At 34.7% G+C, this 20,833-nt stretch overlaps 1 protein-coding gene across 5 annotated transcripts in view; it reads right to left on the bottom strand.

Annotated features, from left to right (window-relative positions):
- Window positions 1-2,026: 2,026 nt before the first annotated feature.
- LOC145726005 (uncharacterized) overlaps window positions 2,027-20,833 on the bottom strand; it is a 29,461-nt gene continuing 10,654 nt past the window's right edge. Inside the window, exons 2-13 of one of the 5 annotated variants that reach the window (XM_081974955.1) lie at window positions 15,019-15,239; window positions 12,335-12,585; window positions 7,453-7,670; window positions 7,092-7,247; window positions 6,334-6,568; window positions 6,064-6,276; window positions 5,757-6,009; window positions 4,989-5,168; window positions 4,711-4,931; window positions 4,423-4,661; window positions 2,502-2,729; window positions 2,027-2,444 (exon numbers count right to left, since the gene is read on the bottom strand). In XM_081974955.1, the coding sequence (XP_081831081.1) occupies window positions 2,275-2,444; window positions 2,502-2,729; window positions 4,423-4,661; window positions 4,711-4,931; window positions 4,989-5,168; window positions 5,757-6,009; window positions 6,064-6,276; window positions 6,334-6,568; window positions 7,092-7,247; window positions 7,453-7,670; window positions 12,335-12,585; window positions 15,019-15,239 (2,585 nt within the window). In that variant the 3' untranslated portion in view covers window positions 2,027-2,274. Of the gene's footprint in view, window positions 2,445-2,501; window positions 2,730-4,422; window positions 4,662-4,710; window positions 5,169-5,756; window positions 6,010-6,063; window positions 6,277-6,333; window positions 6,569-7,091; window positions 7,248-7,452; window positions 7,671-12,334; window positions 12,586-15,018; window positions 15,243-20,833 lie in introns of all 5 variants that reach the window. The other 4 variants (XM_081974951.1, XM_081974943.1, XM_081974938.1 and 1 more) reach the window with 4 other exon arrangements.

Here is a 20,833-nt window from a genome sequence, read left to right as displayed (position 1 = left end):
TAAACAACTCGTACTGTTTCTCGTATTTTTCTCGCGATTTGAGAGGCAGCAATTGCAAACTAGCCATGTTGGCGGCTTTTAGAACATCTTCCGGAAGTTCATCTTCAGTGATATCCATTATTAAAATAGTTTTTTTAACTTAAATAAGTAAGAATAAACACTGTTGTAGACTTTAAATTGCATATAAATGCGTTGTTTGACAATGAGCTTTGGTTTCTAAGGAAACAAGCCTCATTTTCAAAGACAGAGACAAGGTGGTTTATTTACCTAAACTGTACGGAAGAATAATGTGAAAAAAGTCGTGTTTTTTATATGAAACCCCTGAATATTATTATATTTTTGAATTCTACGCAAAATTCTAAGCAGATTTTATGTATAATAGTCTATATAAAATCACTGTTGCAAGGTATAATCAGCATTTTAAAAAGTGTGCGGGAAAAAATTTTTCCCGCATAGTGTGCGGGAAAGTGCCACTTTGCACACACTTTTACGTATGCAAAGTAGCTTATTTGCAAACATTCGTAAGCTACGTTTTCCTCCACGGTCGCCAGTCGTCAGCGACCGCGACTCGGTAGCGACGATTGATTCGTTCACGATTTTCGCTCCGGCTTCTGTTTTCCTCTAGATTTAATTCGCTGGCGAATTTTTGTAATTCTCATCGGAGTTGAAACGTTAAACGGAGTTAAAATGAACCTGTCTAAAACAAGGTCTTTACTTTTATTGTTGGACAGTTATCAGGATGATGATATATTACTACTGTCCTTAGTGCATGATCGGGAAAGAAGAGAACAAGTTTTACCAATGTTTAAGAAGCGAAAAGAATAAGGATTTCATTCTTTATTCTGGGATCATATAATTCTGGGTTATTACTGATCAGATGAACAAGCTGTTCATCCTTTTCAATGGTAAATCCATCCATTTCTGGATAAAACTTAATGAAACTAAATTTAAATTCGCTGCGACTAACGACTGTACTGCTCTAGGGCGAGACAAGCGACTGGCGACCAATGACTGGCGACGATTCGCTGGTAGCAGCGACCCGCGAATTTGTAGGAAAACAGTTGTACTTAAATTACATTAATCCAGGTCTAGCGAATTGGTAGCAGCTACCGTGTCGCGGTCGCTGACGACTGGCGACCGTGGAGGAAAACGTAGCTGTAGAAAAAAAATTGTACATGTTACACGGGTGTAGAATGCGATAATTGTGCCTCAATGTGATACCTCAGCTTCGCTTTGGTCGGACAATATTCTGAGCACAGCACAATAATCGCCTCTTTCTACTCCTAGTAACATAATATACTATTTTACTGATCCATCAATCACAAAAAAAGCAAGTTACAGATAATATAATGTGTCATGACAGAAAGAAAAAATGATCTAACTTGTGCTTATTACACTTGAAAAAATAATATCTCTTATGAGTGACAGTTTTGTTATATTGTTTTATTATTATGATTCATCCTTTATTTTTGATAGAGAATTTGTTTAGTGTAGTGGTAATAAGTATTAGAAACGAGTGTAGTCGTTTCTCAGAAGTACCTACTCAATTATTAAATTAAGAGGAATTTATTTATCTAAAATAAAATCCTACGAAAACTATTTTGCCTCATTGTCTATTTATAGTAGAAAGTAAATAACAGAATAGAGTTAAAACATTTTTTGTTGCTAAATGCAATGGTGTGTTTTGCATATCATGTGTGTTCGGTGCAAGACATATCCACCAGTAACAAAACTGTTAAAGGAAAGAGATAAAATAAAAATAATAACAAAATAAAATATGAATATAGGGGTGATTAATCACACAGCTTCTCCACAATAAATTAAAAATTAAAAATTAAATATGTTGGCCGTGATTAATCATTTATCAATAAGATTTATGCACTGTAATAATTATTGGACAATAATAACAAATATCTCTTCGTTCGTATTTCGGTGGCTTTTCCAACATCAACACTTTTGGTGATATTCAAATTCTGTTTCAGGAATGAAACCAATTTTGCGGTTTCGGAAATGAATAAAACACACGTTAAATTTCGGAACTTTTTTTATATTCGAAGTAGTTAACTGGATAATCTAATTTAAAACTTAAAACGACTATTCTACATTGGTAAAACTCTGTACAATGTCAATTAGAGAGATAAAGGTAATCAAAACTTAAAATTATAAAAGTTTTATTGCGTTTGGCATTAACCACGTTCAGGGATACTCTACACTGTGTGTTGTACACAACTTTCGGGTGTTTTTTTTATATCTAATAATTGTTTGACGGTGATTTTACTTTGGATTTGAGCAGTTCGAACAACATTGACGGTATAAAAATATACAACATCCACATATGAATAACAGGATTGATATTGTGGCAGCACCAACGTAGAACCAGTTGATTTTGGAGTTCGAAACTTGGGTACATACATCCGGGGACTCGTCATTGTAAATAAGCATTCCTGAAAACATAAAGAAATTTGCTTTGCATTTTTTTTGGTGATTTTACAATTAAATACCGTTATGATTCGATACATTGGGACAATTTATAACACCGTTACATACTAAACGTATTGGTATGCACAATCCCTGTTCACCAGGGCATGTAAACTCACATTCTTCTAATTGATTTGGTGCACCTCCTTCGACTAGTTTGGAGGACATTACTGTCCCGTCGAGGTTCCGTGGTAAATGGAAGAACTCGGTCCAGGCTATTTTGAATGCTGCCCTAGTTGGGGAATGCCTTCCTAAAAGGATAAATTTGTTTTTATTCAGAATAAAGTTGAGATTGAAAAAATTGTAAAAAAGTGTTAAAAAAATAGTGATGGCTAAATGTACCGGTAAACTAAATAATTAACTTTACCAGGACACCGCTTTTCTCCCTGACTGTACCAAATTTTGTAGTGTTTTTCCAGGTTATTAGATAGGAAATTTAATGAGGATTGCAAAAATGTGCTTAAAACAGTGATTTTCTCACTCCAAGTGGGTTTTAGAGACGATTTTTTCCCTGACTATCCTTTCAAACTGTGTTTCTGGCAGTTCAAACTTTGACACCGCTTTTCTGCTTGACTGTACCAAACTTTGTAGTGTTTTTCCAGGTTATTAGATAGGAAATTTAATGAGGATTTCAAAAATGTGCCTAAAACAGTGATTTTCTCACTCCAAGTGGGTTTTACAGACGATTTTTTCCCTAACTATCCTTTCAAACTGTGTTTCTGGCAGTTCAAATTTTGACACCGCTTTTCTGCCTGACTGTACCAAACTTTGTAGTGTTTTTCTAGGTTATTGGATAGGAAATTTAATGAGGATTTCAAAAATGTGCTTAAAACAGTCATTTTCTCACTCCAAGTAAGTTTGACAAGCAAATTTGTTTCTGACTGTCAACCTGTGTTCAAAAATTGCAAAAATCAGGGTTTGTTTTCTTGCAGTATTCGATACAAAACATGTTTCTAAGATAAGTGACAGTTATTTTGACAGTGATCACCTGACTGCCTAGCTAAAGTATCCTCCACAAACCACGTGATATCTGTCACTACTGTGAAAATTTGCAAAAATTACAGTTTTCTTACAGTTTTCGAAATCAGACGTGTTTCTGAGATTTGTGACAGTTATTTTGACAATTGTCAGTAAATTACTGGTAAATTACAAATTGTTTAAATAATATTTGCGTCATTTTTCTCATCTCAAAAACATATTATTTGTCATAATTTATACATAAAAAAAAGTGGCCAAAAGCTGAAATACCAATTTTTTTAGAAAAGGCTACTTGTTCATTAAAAAGTTATAAATTCCATAAATTTACGGTCAAATTGGAATGTTCTGGTAAAATTGGTAAATTTTCCTGTCGCACTGAATTTTACTTTTCCAATTTTACTTTACCTTACCGGTAAATACCTCTAATCTCCTTTACCTAGAGTGGCCTAAAAATTTTCCTTTTTAACCAAAACTGTAAGCTTCAAGAAGTATAACTTAAGCTAAGTTAAGGTTTGAATGTGACACGTTAGATGCAAAATAACATAGTCTAAACTAAACTTATCTAAACTGATACTCGACTTAGCCAGTGTTGAGAAAACGAAACGAACGTAAGTCCGAAACGGTTGTCGGAAGTTAGATACAAGAAAAGTATACATAAATTTGTTCTAAATTTAAAGTACTTTTATAGTTTAAACTTCGGTGGTTTTGGTAGTTACAGGATGCTTTAATATAACACTTTGAAGCCTTTCAAATTCTCTTTAAACTACAGAGTGACCAGCAATATTAATACTTTTAGCTGTCTTGTTAAAACTTTCTCTAGATTGATTTTATCTTATCTTGTATCTAAATTTATGTATTTTCAATCAATTGGTAACCTGAGGAATTACTTCTTGTGTCTTTCATGACAAACTTGTTGTAATATACACTTTTGCAAGCAAAATTACCCAAAAAACTACACTCACTCACCTATAAACTGTATCGTTATGGAAGGATCACTCCCATCCGGACTCAGATCTCCAGACGATATCATCGGTAGTTCCTTAGATAACGATACGTTAGCCCCACATAAAGTTAAAAAGGGATCGACCCTGCTCTTTAGGAAGATGTTAACGATGCCATCATCGCAAGCATTTGAGTTAAATTTAATATGATCAAAGTGAAGCCACAGGTCACGTTCTTTATTAACTTTCACTTCCCAAATACACCTAAAATTGAATTTTAAACACAATATTCAGCAAGAAATTTACGTTTTACCTGATGGATTTAGGTGGATCTACATAACCCACTGCTTCGTAATAAGGATAGTGAATTTCCCCATCTGTGATTGGATAAATAACCGCAGGTCCACACAGTGGTCCGTGAACAAACTCATACGTAGCTTCGAAAAGAGGATTACTATTTTTGAAGTAGCTTAACGCACTGTGAGCACTATCCACAATCAGTTGTAGATTAAGGTGTTCTCCCTTAGATATGATCTGCAAAAGTAAAAAAATATTAAAATACTCCTGAAAAAATATGGAAAAAAATATAACCTGGGTTGAAAACGATTGTCTGTTGCAAATGCAAGTGACATCTCCTGATTGCATAGCTTTGTTAAGGGTGACAGGATTGTGCGAATGGTTGGCTCCTGGTGGAAGTGGTTCCCATACAACCAGCTTATCTACTCTATCCTCGATGCAGTTGGTGCAAGGTCCAGAGTTATAAGGGTGATCCTGGAATATTATTTTGTCGATTAGAAAGCAAAAGTTGTTGACAGTTGAAGAGAACAAACGTTTTAAGCTTTTTTACAGTTGCTGAAACCCCAAAAATGACGGAGATGATGCAATAAGTCAAATATCACGGAAATTATTAGAGTTACAAAAAATGTTCAACAGACCATAAATGGTTGGAATGCAGCTGCTAAATTCGAGGATTTGAAGAAACTGTCTAAACCAGTGTCTAAATTTATAAAAGTAAAATGTAGTGAAGCAAGAAGGCAAACATGTTTTGAAAGTAACGTTTGCTTCTTTGAAATTGATTAAAGAAACCTATTTATATGGAGAATTTTTGTATTACATTGCTAGCAGAACGGAAAAAAGTTAGGCGACTTCACATATCATTTAAAAGAAAAGAAGAACGAGTTGATTGCCTATAGATCAATCACAATCTACCAACAATGCTATAAGTTTCACAAATGATGCACAAGTGGCCTTCAAGGTTTTCCTATTGTTATAGTTATTCACTTTTAGAGCTAAACTGTCATTATTACTGAAACAGCCTGTACTGACCTGTAGATTAATGAAACTTGTAGAATGACCTACCTTAAAGTTAACGCAGGTGATGGTTAGAATCACCCTTGCAAACAACCGTTTGTCCGTAACGAACCGGTACAAACAAGTTACGTCCTCATTGGTGTGTTGCTGCTTGTAGATAAGAGTGTTAAGGGGAGACCTTAACCACCCTTTTGTTTGCTTCCAAGATGCGAAAACCTCATCGCACTTTTTACCAGGAACGGCTTCGCCTAGTTTGGTGTTGTTGAAAAAATCGTAGTGCGCCCAATAATACAAAGAGGACCTAAAAGATTAACAAATAAAAATATTGTGCAAATTGTGGTTTTAGAGCTAATACCCGCTATAACTGCCGGTTTTACTTTCAAACTTAACAAACAACGAATTTCCCGTCGACACAAAGTCGTATTTCTCCATCGCTTTAGAAAAAGTATCACAGAAAGTTTTAATTATCTTTGAATCGTCCGCCCACGAAGCGTCGTACAATGTCAAGGATTCACCGCATTCAGTGTCCGTTGGCTGGATTGGGGATTCGATTCGATTTATCCTAAAACTAAAGTTTTCCGGTTAACTTTGTTTAAGCTCTTTTCAGTTTTAGGGAAAACCGAACCTGGGAAAATACAGTCGAACGATTTCTCCCGGTTCTCCTTGCATCAGGTAGGTACAGCTGGTATGCGGTGGATACCAGTGGGCTACGGACAAAAATATTCCTTCCGAATCTCCAGAAGCTCGGAGACTGTCGGAGGACAATAACCAATCGCAGGTTCCGTTTCGGCTACCTGCGGTGTCGACATGTCCAGGCCAATTACCGACATTAAAGTGAAATCCAGTGTTCAATAAAGGACCTAAATAGAACATATACCCGGTTAAGTGATTTTTTATACAGATACATGACAACACTGCTACAGAATGACAAAAGGCCGTGGATAGTCAATGAAAAATGTCATCTAATGGTATAATAACATATTGACAGGTTGGTGATATTGTTGAACAAATGCCTAATACATTATTCTCAATGGTGGAAAATGTGTGTAGAAAAAAAAAACATTTTAGAACAAACCACAATGCCAGACAGAAACACGTAACATAAAAATAATAATACGCTAGAGTGTGGAATATGAAGCTTTAAAGGGACTAGTTGAAAATGGTGAGGTTCAACCAATCAGATCGGTGTTTACCGAATGATGCGGCATTAATGGTGCTGTTCCTAGATTTTGGAACGCCATCTGTACTTTCTAACTCATAGAGTTGAGTACAGATGTCACCAGATGTTGCACACAACTATCATTTAAAGGGACTAATCAAACAAATTAGGAAAGTTCTGTCCTTAACGCTATTATGTAATTAGAGTTTCAACTGTTGACTAACCTGCGGGTGACGTAACAAATTCGACGTACAAATCCTGAGACGTTCCAATGATGGAATATGGAAACTTCCCCATACCACAAAAAACTCCAATCACAGGGTACTTTTCGTTTTTCCCATCGTAAATTTTGATATAGTCATATGGGCAATTTTCTTCACCTAATAGAACAGAATTTTTGTTATTCCTTATTATTACTAATTCAGTTTCAAAATAATGGATATTTACTTTTAGATTTGATTTTCGAAAAAAATTTTTTTTTAAGTATTCTTAATAAAAGCTTGCTATGTTAAGTTTAGATTTCATTAAATTTCCAATACAGATCTGATAGAATTACATTTCAATTTAAGTGGACAAACAACTTACCTGATGATATGGGCCTCATGGGGCAGGTCATAATATTCTCGCATCGTTGTCCATCGATATTAAACTCTTCATTTTCTATGTAGAGCTTGATAAAAGGCAATCGAGTATTCAAAAAATATCGGCAATGTAGATTCCTTGGGTAAACTCCGGGATAAGCGGGCGACTGCACGTAACAAGTTTGTAGTCGACAATCTTTAAACACTCGTTCACAGTACGACCTGTACAAAATACCTTTACTTCATTTTGTTGCCACAAAATCTAATAAAAATACAAAATCAACAATTTTTAATTAAGCACACTCGAAGCATTTCTCGTCCTTTTTTTTACTGCTCGTTAATCTAAATTTGACGCTGATACTCTAAAATAAATGAAGCAAAATTCAGTTTTTAATTAATTTCTCCAGTGAATCACGTAATTTGCTTCCGTTTACCTGTTTATCAAATTTTCTAGCCTGTCTATTTTTATTTTCCAGGTGTCACAAAGTTGCTACAAAATATTTACAACAAAATTTTAATTTGCATGCAATTAAACGCGTGTGAAACGTTGATTAAGTGTGAGATATAGCGTAATAATGGCACGCTGTTTCTAGTTTTTTCTGCTCATTTTCCACTTGGCAAAAAACCTGAAAATAAACGGTAACTTTGTATTAAATTGGAAAGTAAAATTAATATTGGAGCAGCTTAAAGTAGCAGAGTGTTTGTTTTGCATTGAATATGCAATTTTATTAATGCTCTTTTAATCACAACAGGAATAATAAGTAGGAAACTTTAACATTAATTATACTTGTTAGAAGTGTCTGGCACTTAAAAATCTTAAAGCTAAAGTAGATATTAATATTATAATAAGGCTTTCTTTCAGTCGAGGATAAAAGATAAAGACATTGTTTGGGCCTGCACGATGCTTGGATTTCGATCTTCTGGATTTTTTTTTGTACATTTTACAAATTTATGGAAAATTGCTTTGACTGTTAAAACTGGCGTTAAACTATTTCAATACGAGTCTAAATCAAAAATTTGCATTATACTTTATTAAATTTTAGAAGAATTCATTTGTTACGTCAGAAAACTTCTTTAGTCAAGATTCAATTAAAAGAAGGAAAACTATAGTTTGACACTTAAATTGTATTTAATCATAATTTTGCTTTAAAATTTTTTAAACGAAAAATGACGATGTTTTTTTTATATTAAATGATAGCTCCATCATTTATAAACTATGTTTTAATTTAATAGTAACACAACAGTTGTTGCTCTATAACGTTAAGTAACAAGTTTACCGTATACAATTCCTCAGGCGCCACTAAAGCGTATTCAAAGTTAAGATAGAATGGAAGTAAACAAACATATAATCTAAATATTGCCTGACAATATAATAATCATCCCTTGGCCTGGTAGTGTTTATTCAAAATGGTACAAGTTGCTTTTGTTCTAATTAAAGCGTTTTGAACATTAAACCCTGAGAAAGAACAACCTTCTCAAGAAGTTTAACTAGCAATCCGCAGAGGTTTTAAAAAAACGTGAAAATCAACTTAAATAAAGTTAGTGGTTTTGTAAAACATGCATAGTTTTTTCTCTTGCTACTGCTAGTTCTTATGACAAAGACTCAGGGTTGGGTTAGGTTAGGTTAGGTTAGGTTAGGTTTAGGTTAGGTTATCTGTCCACTCGATTTCCTCAGTCGAATTTTTCAACGAAGATTCGTTCAACGTCAAAATATAGCTCGTACTTTTGGCTTTCTTTATCCCGAATTAATTTTTTTTCAAAAATTACAAGTAACTGAAATATTTGACATGAAATACAACAGTGTAACAGTACTAGAAATAGTAAACGAGTCATAATTTGACAGCTCCTAACTTAAATCCTATAACAGCTAGTAAGTTTGTTCAAACGTCAAAATATAGCTCGTAATTTGGCTTTCTTTTTTCTGAATAAAACTTAAAAATTAAAAATAACCGAGATATTTGACATGAAGTACAACAGTGTAACTGTACTAGAAATAGTGCTAGACAGTCACGTGACAATTGTCAAAATAACTGTCATTAATTTCAGAAACACGTTTTATATTGAATACATCAAAAAAACTTTTCTCTTTTTGCAACTTTTCAGTATTATTTGACAGTTTTGACGTTAGCGACAGTTTTCACGGGATCTTAGAACACTGTTTAACTGGACAGTTACGTAACAGACAATCGTCATAAATCTCAGAAACATGTCTTGTTTCGAAGACTGTCAGAAAACTGTGTTAAACTGTAATTCTTACAGATTCTAGGCAATCTTTGATGACGTCAATGATAAATATCACGTGGTTTTAGACGGCAATTTAGCTAGACAGTCTTGTGCAAACTTTTATAAACCCTGATTTTTCTGACTTTTCAGCACTGCTTGACAGTTTTGATGTTAGTAACAACTTTCACGTGATTTTAGAACACTGTTTAGCTAAAGAGTCACGTGACGACTTTCAAAATAACTGTCATAAACCTCAGAAACACGCTTTTTTTCGAAAACTGTGATAAGCCGTAATTCTTGCAAATTCTACGCAGTTATGACGTTAGTGACAAATATCATGTGGTTTTAGAAGGTAGTTTAGCTAGAAATTCATGTGACTGTCAAAATAACTTTCAAAAATCTCAAAAACATGTCTTGTTTCAAGACTTTTAGAAAACTGTGTTAAACTGTAATTCTTGCAGATTCTAGGCAATCTTTGACAGTTTTGATGACGTCAATGACACGTGGTTTTAGACGGCAATTTAGCAAGATAGTCGAGTGCAAACCTTTATAAACCCTGATTTTGCTGACTTTTCAGCACTGCTTGACAGTTTTGATGTTAGTGACAGCTTTCACGTGATTTTAGAACACTGTATAGCTAACCAGTCACGTGACGACTTTTAAAATTATTGTCATAAACCTCAGAAACACGCTTTTTTTCGAAAACTGTGATAAGCCGTAATTCTTGCAAATTCTACGCAGTTATGACGTTAGTGACAAATATCATGTGGTTTTAGAAGGTAGTTTAGCTAGAAATTCATGTGACTGTCAAAATAACTTTCAAAAATCTCAAAAACATGTCTTGTTTCAAGACTTTTAGAAAACTGTGTTAAACTGTAATTCTTGCAGATTCTAGGCAATCTTTGACAGTTTTGATGACGTCAATGACACGTGGTTTTAGACGGCAATTTAGCAAGATAGTCGAGTGCAAACCTTTATAAACCCTGATTTTGCTGACTTTTCAGCACTGCTTGACAGTTTTGATGTTAGTGACAGCTTTCACGTGATTTTAGAACACTGTATAGCTAACCAGTCACGTGACGACTTTTAAAATTATTGTCATAAACCTCACAAACACGCCTTTTTTCAAAAACTGTGATAAGCCGTAATTCTTGCAAATTCTACGCAGTTATGACGTTAGTGACAAATATCATGTGGTTTTAGAAGGTAGTTTAGCTAGAAATTCATGTGACTGTCAAAATAACTTTCAAAAATCTCAAAAACATGTCTTGTTTCAAGACTTTTAGAAAACTGTGTTAAACTGTAATTCTTGCAGATTCTAGGCAATCTTTGACAGTTTTGATGACGTCAATGACACGTGGTTTTAGACGGCAATTTAGCAAGATAGTCGAGTGCAAACCTTTATAAACCCTGATTTTGCAACTTTTCAGCACTGGTTGACAGTTTTGATGTTAGTGACAGCTTTAACGTGATTTTAGAACACTGTTTAGCTAAACGATCACGTGACAACTCTCAAAATAACTGTCATAAATCTCAGAAACACGCCTTTTTTCGAAAACTGTCAGAAAACTGTGATAAGCTGTAATTCTTGCAAATTCTAGTCAATTTTGACGTTAGTGACAAATTTAGAAGGTAGTTTAGCTAGAAATTCAGGTGATTGAATAAATGAACTGTCAAAATAACTTTCAAAAATCTCAAAAACATGTCTTGTTTCGAAAACTTTAAATCTGTGTTTTACTTTAAACTGTAATTCTAGGCAATTTTTGACAGTTTTGATGCCATGAAATCATGCAACGTAAAGTTAACTGTTGATTGTTGGTATTGCCTCATTGAATATTAAATTAGAGGTTAGATGCCGAGCCGTAACGTCACGGGGTTATCTGCTCCCCAACGCCCTCTGCATGGCACTTTTCCTGATGCTAACTAGACAAACACAGATACAGGATGTTCCATATCTATCTCACAATCTCTCGGCAGCTTACATTTGTTCGTATAAAAATGTTTCCTAAAGTCACTCCTAAGGGAGATATTAAGCCCCAAATAATGATGAATTATTTAAAATGAAATGATGTCAAATAGAAATTTTTTTTTGATAAAACATTACGCCCAAAATCATTACAATATACAAATTGGTTCAAAAGTTACGGCCAAAAACGTTAATTGGAAGGCAGTTGTTTGGGGCTCGATATCTCCTTTAGGAGTGACTTTAGGAAAAATTTTTAAATGAACAAATCGTATTATTTTGAGTTCCCCTGTATGCTCCCGAGAGATTGTCATATAGTTATTGAACACCCTGTATATTAGACTCGGAAACATTGAGTTGCGCGTTTTGTGGTTGTCTCTGGTCTGGAGATAGTTCAGAAATAGTTTTGCTGCAACACAAGTGACACTAAAATCACTTTGACGCAGTAATCAAAGTGATTTTAGTGTTTGAAATTTGAGTTTCAGTGTTGTTAAGTATCGAGTGATTATTAAATAAAGTCTGTTGAGTTTACCAGAAGCGTCACTTATCAAATAAGTAAGCTACTTGGGCCACTCTGTGCGCCAGAAAAAAATTTTTTGGTGTATAAATTGAGATTGAACGGTTTGGAAACAAACCGTCTAAGTGCTTTTTTATGTTCTGATATCGACGTAGTAAGTGGTAAAACATACAGGATATTTACCCTTGCACGACTTCCCCTCGTCTATTCGGATACAGTTCGGGATGCTGTCCATATCTGAGATATACTACCAGTTGTTGTTCGGCTCTAGTATCGAAACTAAAATACGTTTGGTCCGTAAAGTTCTCCACATGGAAAAGCATTTTAACGAACGAGGTCTCCGACATAAATGTTTGAGGCTGCTCGCTCTCGCCACAATACATCCCCGGTTCTTTTCTGTTGGATACGTCCGTTTTAGCGTTCCCATCCACAATCTGGAAAGTTCAACTAACATCAGCAGTTTTCCGTGCTTTGAGGTTTAGAAAAGCGCAACAAATCATTTCGGATAAAAGTTTTGTAATCTCATAATCTCATGCATAAACCTACACCCTTGCTCGAGTTGGTGATTCGCAATTTGTCAAATCTGCAGAGTCGAAAGGTTGGTGAATTTTAAATTCAACTTGTCACCATTTTACCGAACATGTATTTAACATCCGAAAAATTCCGGCCGATCAATATAATACCACTAGACGTCTTTGCCAGATTGCCTTTACGTATGTACGGAAACAGGATTTATTGCTATTTTGGCGTAAATCGGCGATAAATTTCCTTTTTTTGGATTATTGGTTGGTAGTTTTTAACACATCTTCGTAAATAAAGTGGGAGTATAATGTCTATGTTAAATTTGTCGCACGTGATTAATTTTTATAGGAAGCAGTTTTGTGAGCCGTATTTTATTGCGATATTCAGAATTTTTTTTTAGGCCGAGGCTCAAATTGATTGGATTATTTTGTACTTTTGTTATGGCTGAAGCAGACCGTTACAGATTGATGACCAGGCTGACAGGACAAAAATTACCTTTTTTACCGAGTGGGGGTCCATAATCAAGGGGACAAAGCTTGACGCAAAAATGTACACTTTCGAATTAATGGGGTTGGTGGATAACCAACAAATATTCGAATTCAAGATAATAGTTATTTATTATGTTTTTAAGTGTGAAAAGTACAACTTATTTGCTTTGAGAATGACGCAAAGCGGAGAGCGATAATCAAATATGTTGCAGCTGAATAATGGTAATGGTAATGGTAGGTGTGGATGGTGACAGATGTACTCCGACCTGATTAGATCCATTGTACCCCATCTTCTTCTGCTATCTCAAGGTTTTCTTGTTCATATCAGCCCCTCAAGATTTAGTTCCTTTAGGAATTTCAGGATCTTGAGTGGGTCTGTTCGAGGTATTTCTTCCACAGCCAGCTGGGGTAATCCCAATGTATTTAATCTTCTGTGGCGTACAGCATAACAGTCCAGCAAGTTGTGGTGGGGTGTTTCTGGTTCTTCTCCGCAAAACCTGCAGGTACTGTCCTCTTCTAGGCCTAGCTTCCTTAGGTGTTCTTTGAGTCGACAATGACCCGTTAGAAATTTCGTTAATGCCTTGAGACTAATTCTGCTGAGGTTAATCAGTGTCTTCGATCTTGCTCGGTTAAAATCCTCTTTGGCCTGCCTCAGTCCTGGAAGTCTTTGCCAGTGCGTTGCTCTCAGTTCTTCTTCAGCTTTATTAAGTACTTCCTGGACATATGCTTTTCCAAGGCCGCAGAATGGTTCTGGCCCGATCAGTAGCGCTGATGCTCCTTTTCGTGCCAGAGTATCTGCTTGTTTGGTACTCTCTACTCCGACGTGCCCCGGAACCCAGAGGAGGGTTACCTTGTTGTTCCTTCCTAGCTCATTGAGCTTTCCTAGGCAATCCAAAACCATCATCGAGTTGATGTTAGATGAGCTCAACGATTTGATGGCTGCTTGGCTATCGGAAAGGACCGCAATTTCCTTGTTCCGGTATTTCCTGTCGAGGTTAAACTGAGTACACCTTTCTATAGCGTGAATTTCCGCTTGAAAAATGCTAGGGAACTGGCCCATGGGTTCGGAGTATTTGGTGCGAGGCCCGTAGACTCCTGCTCCAGTCCCCTCGAGAGTTTTAGATCTGTCCGTATACCATATTATGGTATTTTTTCCCAATGTTTGAATGGATTCTCTGCTCCAATCTCTCTTGGTGCTCAGTTCCGTTCGAAATTATTTTTCGAAACTAAACTTCCTGATGATTTCGTCGGTTGGGAGATTGCTCCCGTTATGCAAGGACATGCAAGTCTCTGCACCTTCTCTAATGTTTTCCTGCAGCTGAATAACTAATGCATACAACATTTTTTCTATAAAGAATGTTAAATAATTTAATACAACTAACTGCGTAATTACTAAAAAAACTGAATCACCACTATGCCAACAATGCGGCATTTTCATGATTTAGGTTTATTTCATTTTCTAAACGAGACGATAAGATAAATTTGGTCGCTTTGCACATATTTTCTTTTTTAATTATTAAAAAAAGTTCTATTTTAACCTGACAAAAAAAAGGTAAAAAAGTAAAAAATATTTAAAAAAGCGGAAAGTGGCGACGTCGGATAACTCGATCGAAAACACCTGGTGCATATTATTGCACTGGGTTTTTTTTTGCACCGGGTGGAATTGTCAATTGTCAAACGAAGCGGTTTTTAAATATCATTTGTTAACTGCTTGCAAATTCTATAATTTGAACAACTGTCATTTTGACGTTACATTTGAGTGAGTGAAAACGGCGGCCAGTACCCCTGTATAATGCATTCATATTCTTTTTTTATTTATTTTAAACAAGCTAAAGTTAAATATTGTGAAATACTAACCTGCATATAACCGCCTTCACAATGGGTGGCATTCACCAAAGTACCTACTTTAAACTTGTTAAACTTGATCCTTAATATCCAGTCTTTTGGCGCGCCCCGAAATGACCGAAATCGATACCAGCATGTCATCGACTTGCCAAAATTGTCCTGGGTCACCTCTGGACTGGACACATCTTCGTAAATATCCACTGTCTTGTTGCAGTGGTCTTTTTTTGAATCAGCTACTGGAAAAATAGCACTCATTGATAATTTAAATGTATACTATAAGTGGGATGTTTAATTAATAAACACTAATTGACTGTATACCACAGTATTACTTAAATTCGTTTGCATAATTGACAGTTGAATTTTTAAATTCTTTAAATATGGAAAGCCGTACATCGACATGACAAACCAATACCGAAAATAAAATACGCCTTGCGGTACAAAGGAAGTGTTGTCCAAGTCAAAGTTTTTTACGTCAGGAATAAAGCCAATAAATGAAGCCCAATGACAGTCCAAACAGCATTAAAATCCGTTGATTTGTTTCAAAATTGCAAAGGTTCAAAAACAACCCAAAATAAAACATAGTTAAATATACTAAACAGAAATAAATAAAATGTCCAGTTAATGTTAAATAACACCCGCGTTATAAGTTTAAAGTTTAATTAAGTCCATGTTAATATAATCAAACAAGCTGCGGTAAATGTTGGCAAATTTCTCGTTTAAATCCAATAAGCTCAACTTACTCTAATAGAGAACTAATTAGTTCCCTGTATACATCTTTAGGTTAATTATTTTCATTATCGAGTTACATTCTGTATAGTATTCTGTAGGTGCTCTGAATACTAGCAACTATTAATGAAAGTTAATGTAGGCGGAGCTGCTGGCAATGACATCAACTTTGTTGCGGTTAACTTTTTACTAAAATCATCCCCCGAACGTTTACATGTCAGTCGAGTCAAACAAATGGAACTTTTCACTGTGTTTCAGGTAAAAAAAACACTGACAGTGATGTGCCACGATTTACACATAAATTGGACAGAAAACGTATTCATGGCTGTTTTACATGTAAAACAAGGCTCATGGCCGAAAAAGTTGATTTATTTCCTGGCAAATTATTATGGAAAATAGCCTAGGATCGCATGTGCTTTCGCTAAGTTACTCACGAAAATGGTTTATCTTTCACGAATCTTGGCATTCGTACCGATATGTTTGGTATTTGCCAGGATCGATCCTTGTTTCCCATTAACCCAAAAAGTAGGTGAAGCTTTTAGGAATGACCGCCTCTTTATATCTTCACGTACTATCTATATGATGTGTTTTACGGTCTGATGTGAAATATATGAACATCCCATGCTACCAGACTGGAATATTAACTTGACAAAATTGAAACTTTAGATCCTGAACTCTGAATATTAATTTCGAGTGCCCCTAAAACGTCCAAAAGCTCATACAGCGTACCTTGTATAAATGTTAACTGCATAGAATCAATCATCTTCCACGTCCAATTTCGCCCTCGTGTGTAGGAGCACTATGTAAACGGTGTCATTTGCGACAAGGCTGCTATATAATACAACGACCCGTGAAATTAGGCTAGTAGAAATCCCCTTCCACATAATCCCCGCTAACAATGACTGCATTTACCCCGGAAGCTTGAAAAGATTGCTTGGCTTTCAGTTTTTTTTTTTAAATTGCTATTCACGTTTAAGACTCCAAGCTTTTTTAAATTTCATATTTAAGAGTTCCCTATTGTGTCTTGCGCTTATTATTAGGAGTTTACCGTTTTTCTTGGATTAATAAAAAAACCGTAACAGATTTTCAACTTAATGAAAGAATAGTCTACTTTTAAACATTTTTTTTTACTAATAGCCATTAATTATTATTAAAAAAATTAATATCAGCGGTGAAACTCGGTAAAAATAAGTAAAAACGTGAATTATCTTTGATGGTTACAAACAGCTGTGTTGAATAGGATTTTAGAAAAATGTACTATTTTACTATTTAATAACGTTGATATGTAAAAGCACTTTTGCCTTGGCCTTCACTTTAATCAATTTTCCTCATTGTTGGCAAAGGAGGTGAAGTAACTCACTTATTCAGAACTGAATCCCTGACTTTTCAATCAATTATCATCAAAATAGGTCTCCAAGCCTCAATTACTATCGTGTAGTCACCATTTTAACTTTTATACCAGTGGGGCCTTCCCCTATGACAAGAATTTCCAGTTTGGCATTTATAATTGGTTCTAATTTAATTTATAAACAGAAAATGTAATTAATTTAGCATTTAATCAGATATTTTAGGAACTCAATTTAAAATTCAAATTTATTGATATCCTTATTGGCTATGGTCCATGGGGGCATATCCAATCACAAGCCGGCAACTCCGTAGACAGTTGACGTTTCAGTTTTGACATTTTCAACAAAACATAACCATACCAACTCAATGTTTATTTTTATTGTCTTCCTTGAATTTAATAATTTTTTGGAATAAAATGTTGGTATATTTTGCCTAAAATGGAAACTGTAGTGACAGTTTACTGAGTTGACGTTTTCAGCCTTTTACTAAGCAAATTACAACTCTTTTGTTGGAAAGATCATTAACTTAGGGTATTTTGTTTTCAAAACGTAAATAATCGAAACAAAGCGTTGTCGAACGATAGAACGATCGATATAAGCAAAACTACAATAATGAGAGTTAGGAAAATTTGGCAACATTGTAAAGTTAGAGTAAAGTAGTTACATTTTCAATGTTATCACACATTCGGTTGTACCAATTTGGGTTCTATTGGCGTTTCAAGTTAAGATCGCAGCGCCAGTTGAAAATCGTTGAACTAAAATCAGACAACCCGTTCCTAACCTAACATTATAAATATATTATTTGAAGTGACAGTGTGTCATATTATGTGCTAAATTCCTAACCAAAATCAACGTAAACAAACGAAGAAATGACAGCTGGAATGCCTCCGAAAAACTGTCAACTGTCACCAGAGGGAGTATCTCTTATCTTGAAACGCCAATAGTATTAAAAAAATAAAATAAAATTAATAATTATTGAAATCAGTGTTGCCAAGTCAAAATATTTAATGGTGGTAGAATAATCAGTCAAAAAACGGTAGATAACGGCAGATCAAAACAAATTCATTTATTTTACATTATTATACAGGGTGTCTTTTAATAGTTGTCAAAAATTTGAATCATTGATTCTTGCTATAAAACCCATCTTCAAAAATACAAATTTTTCATTTTTTCATTAATAATTATTCTTTAAGTTTTAATATTAGTGACAGATATCACGTGGTTTTAAAGGATAATTTAGCTAGGCAGTCTCGTGACTATTGTCAAAAATCATAAATCTCAAAACCACACTTTATATCGAATACTGCAGGAAAACGTTTCTAAACCCTGATTTTTGCAACTTTAGAGCATGGTTTGACAGTTTTGACGTTAGTGACAGTTGTCACGTGATTGTAGCACACTATTTAGCTAGACGGTCACGTGACAATTGGCAAAATAACTGTCATAAATCTCAGAAATACGTTTTATATCAAATACTGCAAGAAAACGTTTTTAAACCCAGATTTTTGCAACTTTTGAGAATGGTTTGACAGTGTTGACGTTAGTGGCAGTTGTCACGTGATTTTAAAAGACTATTTAGCTAGACTATAAAGTGACAATTATCAAAATAACTGTCATAAGTCTCAAAAACTCGTTTTATATCAAATACTGCAAGAAAACGTTTCTAAATCCTGATTTTTGCGACTTTTGAGCATGGTTTGACAGTTTTGACGTTAGTGTCAGTTGTCACGTAATTGTAGAACACTATTTAGCTAGATGGTCTCGTGACAATTGGCAAAATAACTGTCATATATCTCAAAATCTCGTTTTATATCAAATACTGCAAGAAAACGTTTCTAAACCCTCATTTTTGCAACTTTTAAGAATGGTTTGACAGTGTTGACGTTAGTGGCAGTTGTCACGTGATTTTAAAAGACCATTTAGCTAGACTATGAAGTGACAATTATCAAAATAACGGTCGTAAGTCTCAGAATCACGTTTTATATCAAATACTGCAAGAAAACGTTTCTAAACCCTGATTTTTGCAACTTTAGAGCATGGTTTGACAATTTTGACGTTAGTGACAGTTGTTACGTAATTGTAGAACACTATTTAGCTAGATGGTCTCGTGACAATTGGCAAAATAACTGTCATAAATCTCAGAAACACGTTTTATATCAAACACTGCAAGAAAGCGTTTTTAAATCCTGATTGTTGCAACTTTTGAGCATGGTTTGACAGTTTTGACGCTAGTGGCAGTGGTCACGTGATTTTAGAAGACTATTTATCTAGACTATAAAGTGACAATTGTCAAAATAACTGTTAAATCTCAGAAAATCGTCTTGTTTCGAAAACTGTGTTAAAATGTAATTATTGAAAATTCTAGTCAAATTTTGACAATTCTGACAATAGTGACTGACGTGGATCACGTGGTTATAGAGAATAATTTTAAGTAAAAAAATGACTCTTTTAAGCGCATTTTTAGAGTCCCTCCTTCCCCTTGAAATTTCCTATTCAATAAACTGAAAAAGTATATGAAAAGTTTCACAACCAACATAGTAGCAATAACGTAATTGAAAACGGTAGATTATATACAAAAAAACAAGAGAACGGTAGAAGAACTACAAAAACGGTAGATATACCGTTTTCACGGTAGAGACAACATTGATTGAAATAAATTAAATGTCAAAAGTCAAACTGAAAGCGCAAACGTCAACTTTTTGCGGAGTTTCCGGCTTGCTCCATATTAGGCTTGCCGTTATGGAGGAAAGCCCTATTATAACCTTCTTTTTAGGAAACTATTTTTTATGAAAAAACCAAATTGAATTTCAATTAAAATGCCATTTCCATGGCCTGTTATTGCTGAAAACCCCATTATATTGATATAAAACTCGTTAATGAAAAATTAATAATTTTTATTACAATTTTCGCTTCAGAGGGTTCGGTAATGTTTCCTTGTGTTTATTATTAGATCGTTGTCGTCTGTTTTTGGCCCAAAAACCACCTTAATAACGGACACAAACGACCCACTTTCCCCTTGATGAATCAATCAATGTCGTGTTTCCTTTATTAATTTGGTTTGCCGAAACTGCGCAAGCAAGAAAAGTGACAAACAAAAAAATTACAGGTCGAAATGCCCATTTTCTTCGCGTTTAGTTTACACTCAGTAAATAAATCAACACTTTGTTCTGATTGAATAACTGTTGTCCAAATTGTCTGCATCCTCCCCAGTTAACAACTGTTTTATTAAATTATAGCATTTGACTATTTGAAGTACAGGGTGTCACAAATTCGATGGTTTTACGAGGTATCTCCAGGGTGATTTTAAAAATATGTCAATTTCGAACCCTCTTCGTATTAGTGACGCAGAAAAACTATACAAATGGTTTTTAAGAACTAAACCTACTTTTGTTTAAATGATATATTTTTGCAGATTTAAAATAAGCAAAAATTACACAATTTTCTAAAATACATCAAGTTTGAGACACCCTGTACATCGTACTCTAAAGTATTTAATCGACTAGTGAACTGAATTCCGTTTTTTTGTTCATTTTCAGTGATAAACTGCATTGATTGAAATTCTTTCTAATCCTCTTTCCATTTTAAAAGTTGATTTCGATGCCTTCGCTTTGCGATTGCAATTTAATTCTCCTATAGAAAACGCACCGAACTTTGAATCCGATATTGCAATTAATAACAGGATTTGTATACCTATATCTCCTGGATATTACCTGTATACTGCGCATTTAGGTTTTCAAAGCAATAAAGTGGAAAAT

The sequence above is a fragment of the Ips typographus genome, linkage group LG1 (genome assembly GCF_016097725.1).
Source record: "Ips typographus isolate SLU linkage group LG1, UJ_Ityp_2.0, whole genome shotgun sequence".
Lineage (NCBI taxonomy): Eukaryota > Metazoa > Arthropoda > Insecta > Coleoptera > Curculionidae > Ips > Ips typographus.
This window is presented reverse-complemented; position numbering and strand designations above follow the sequence as displayed.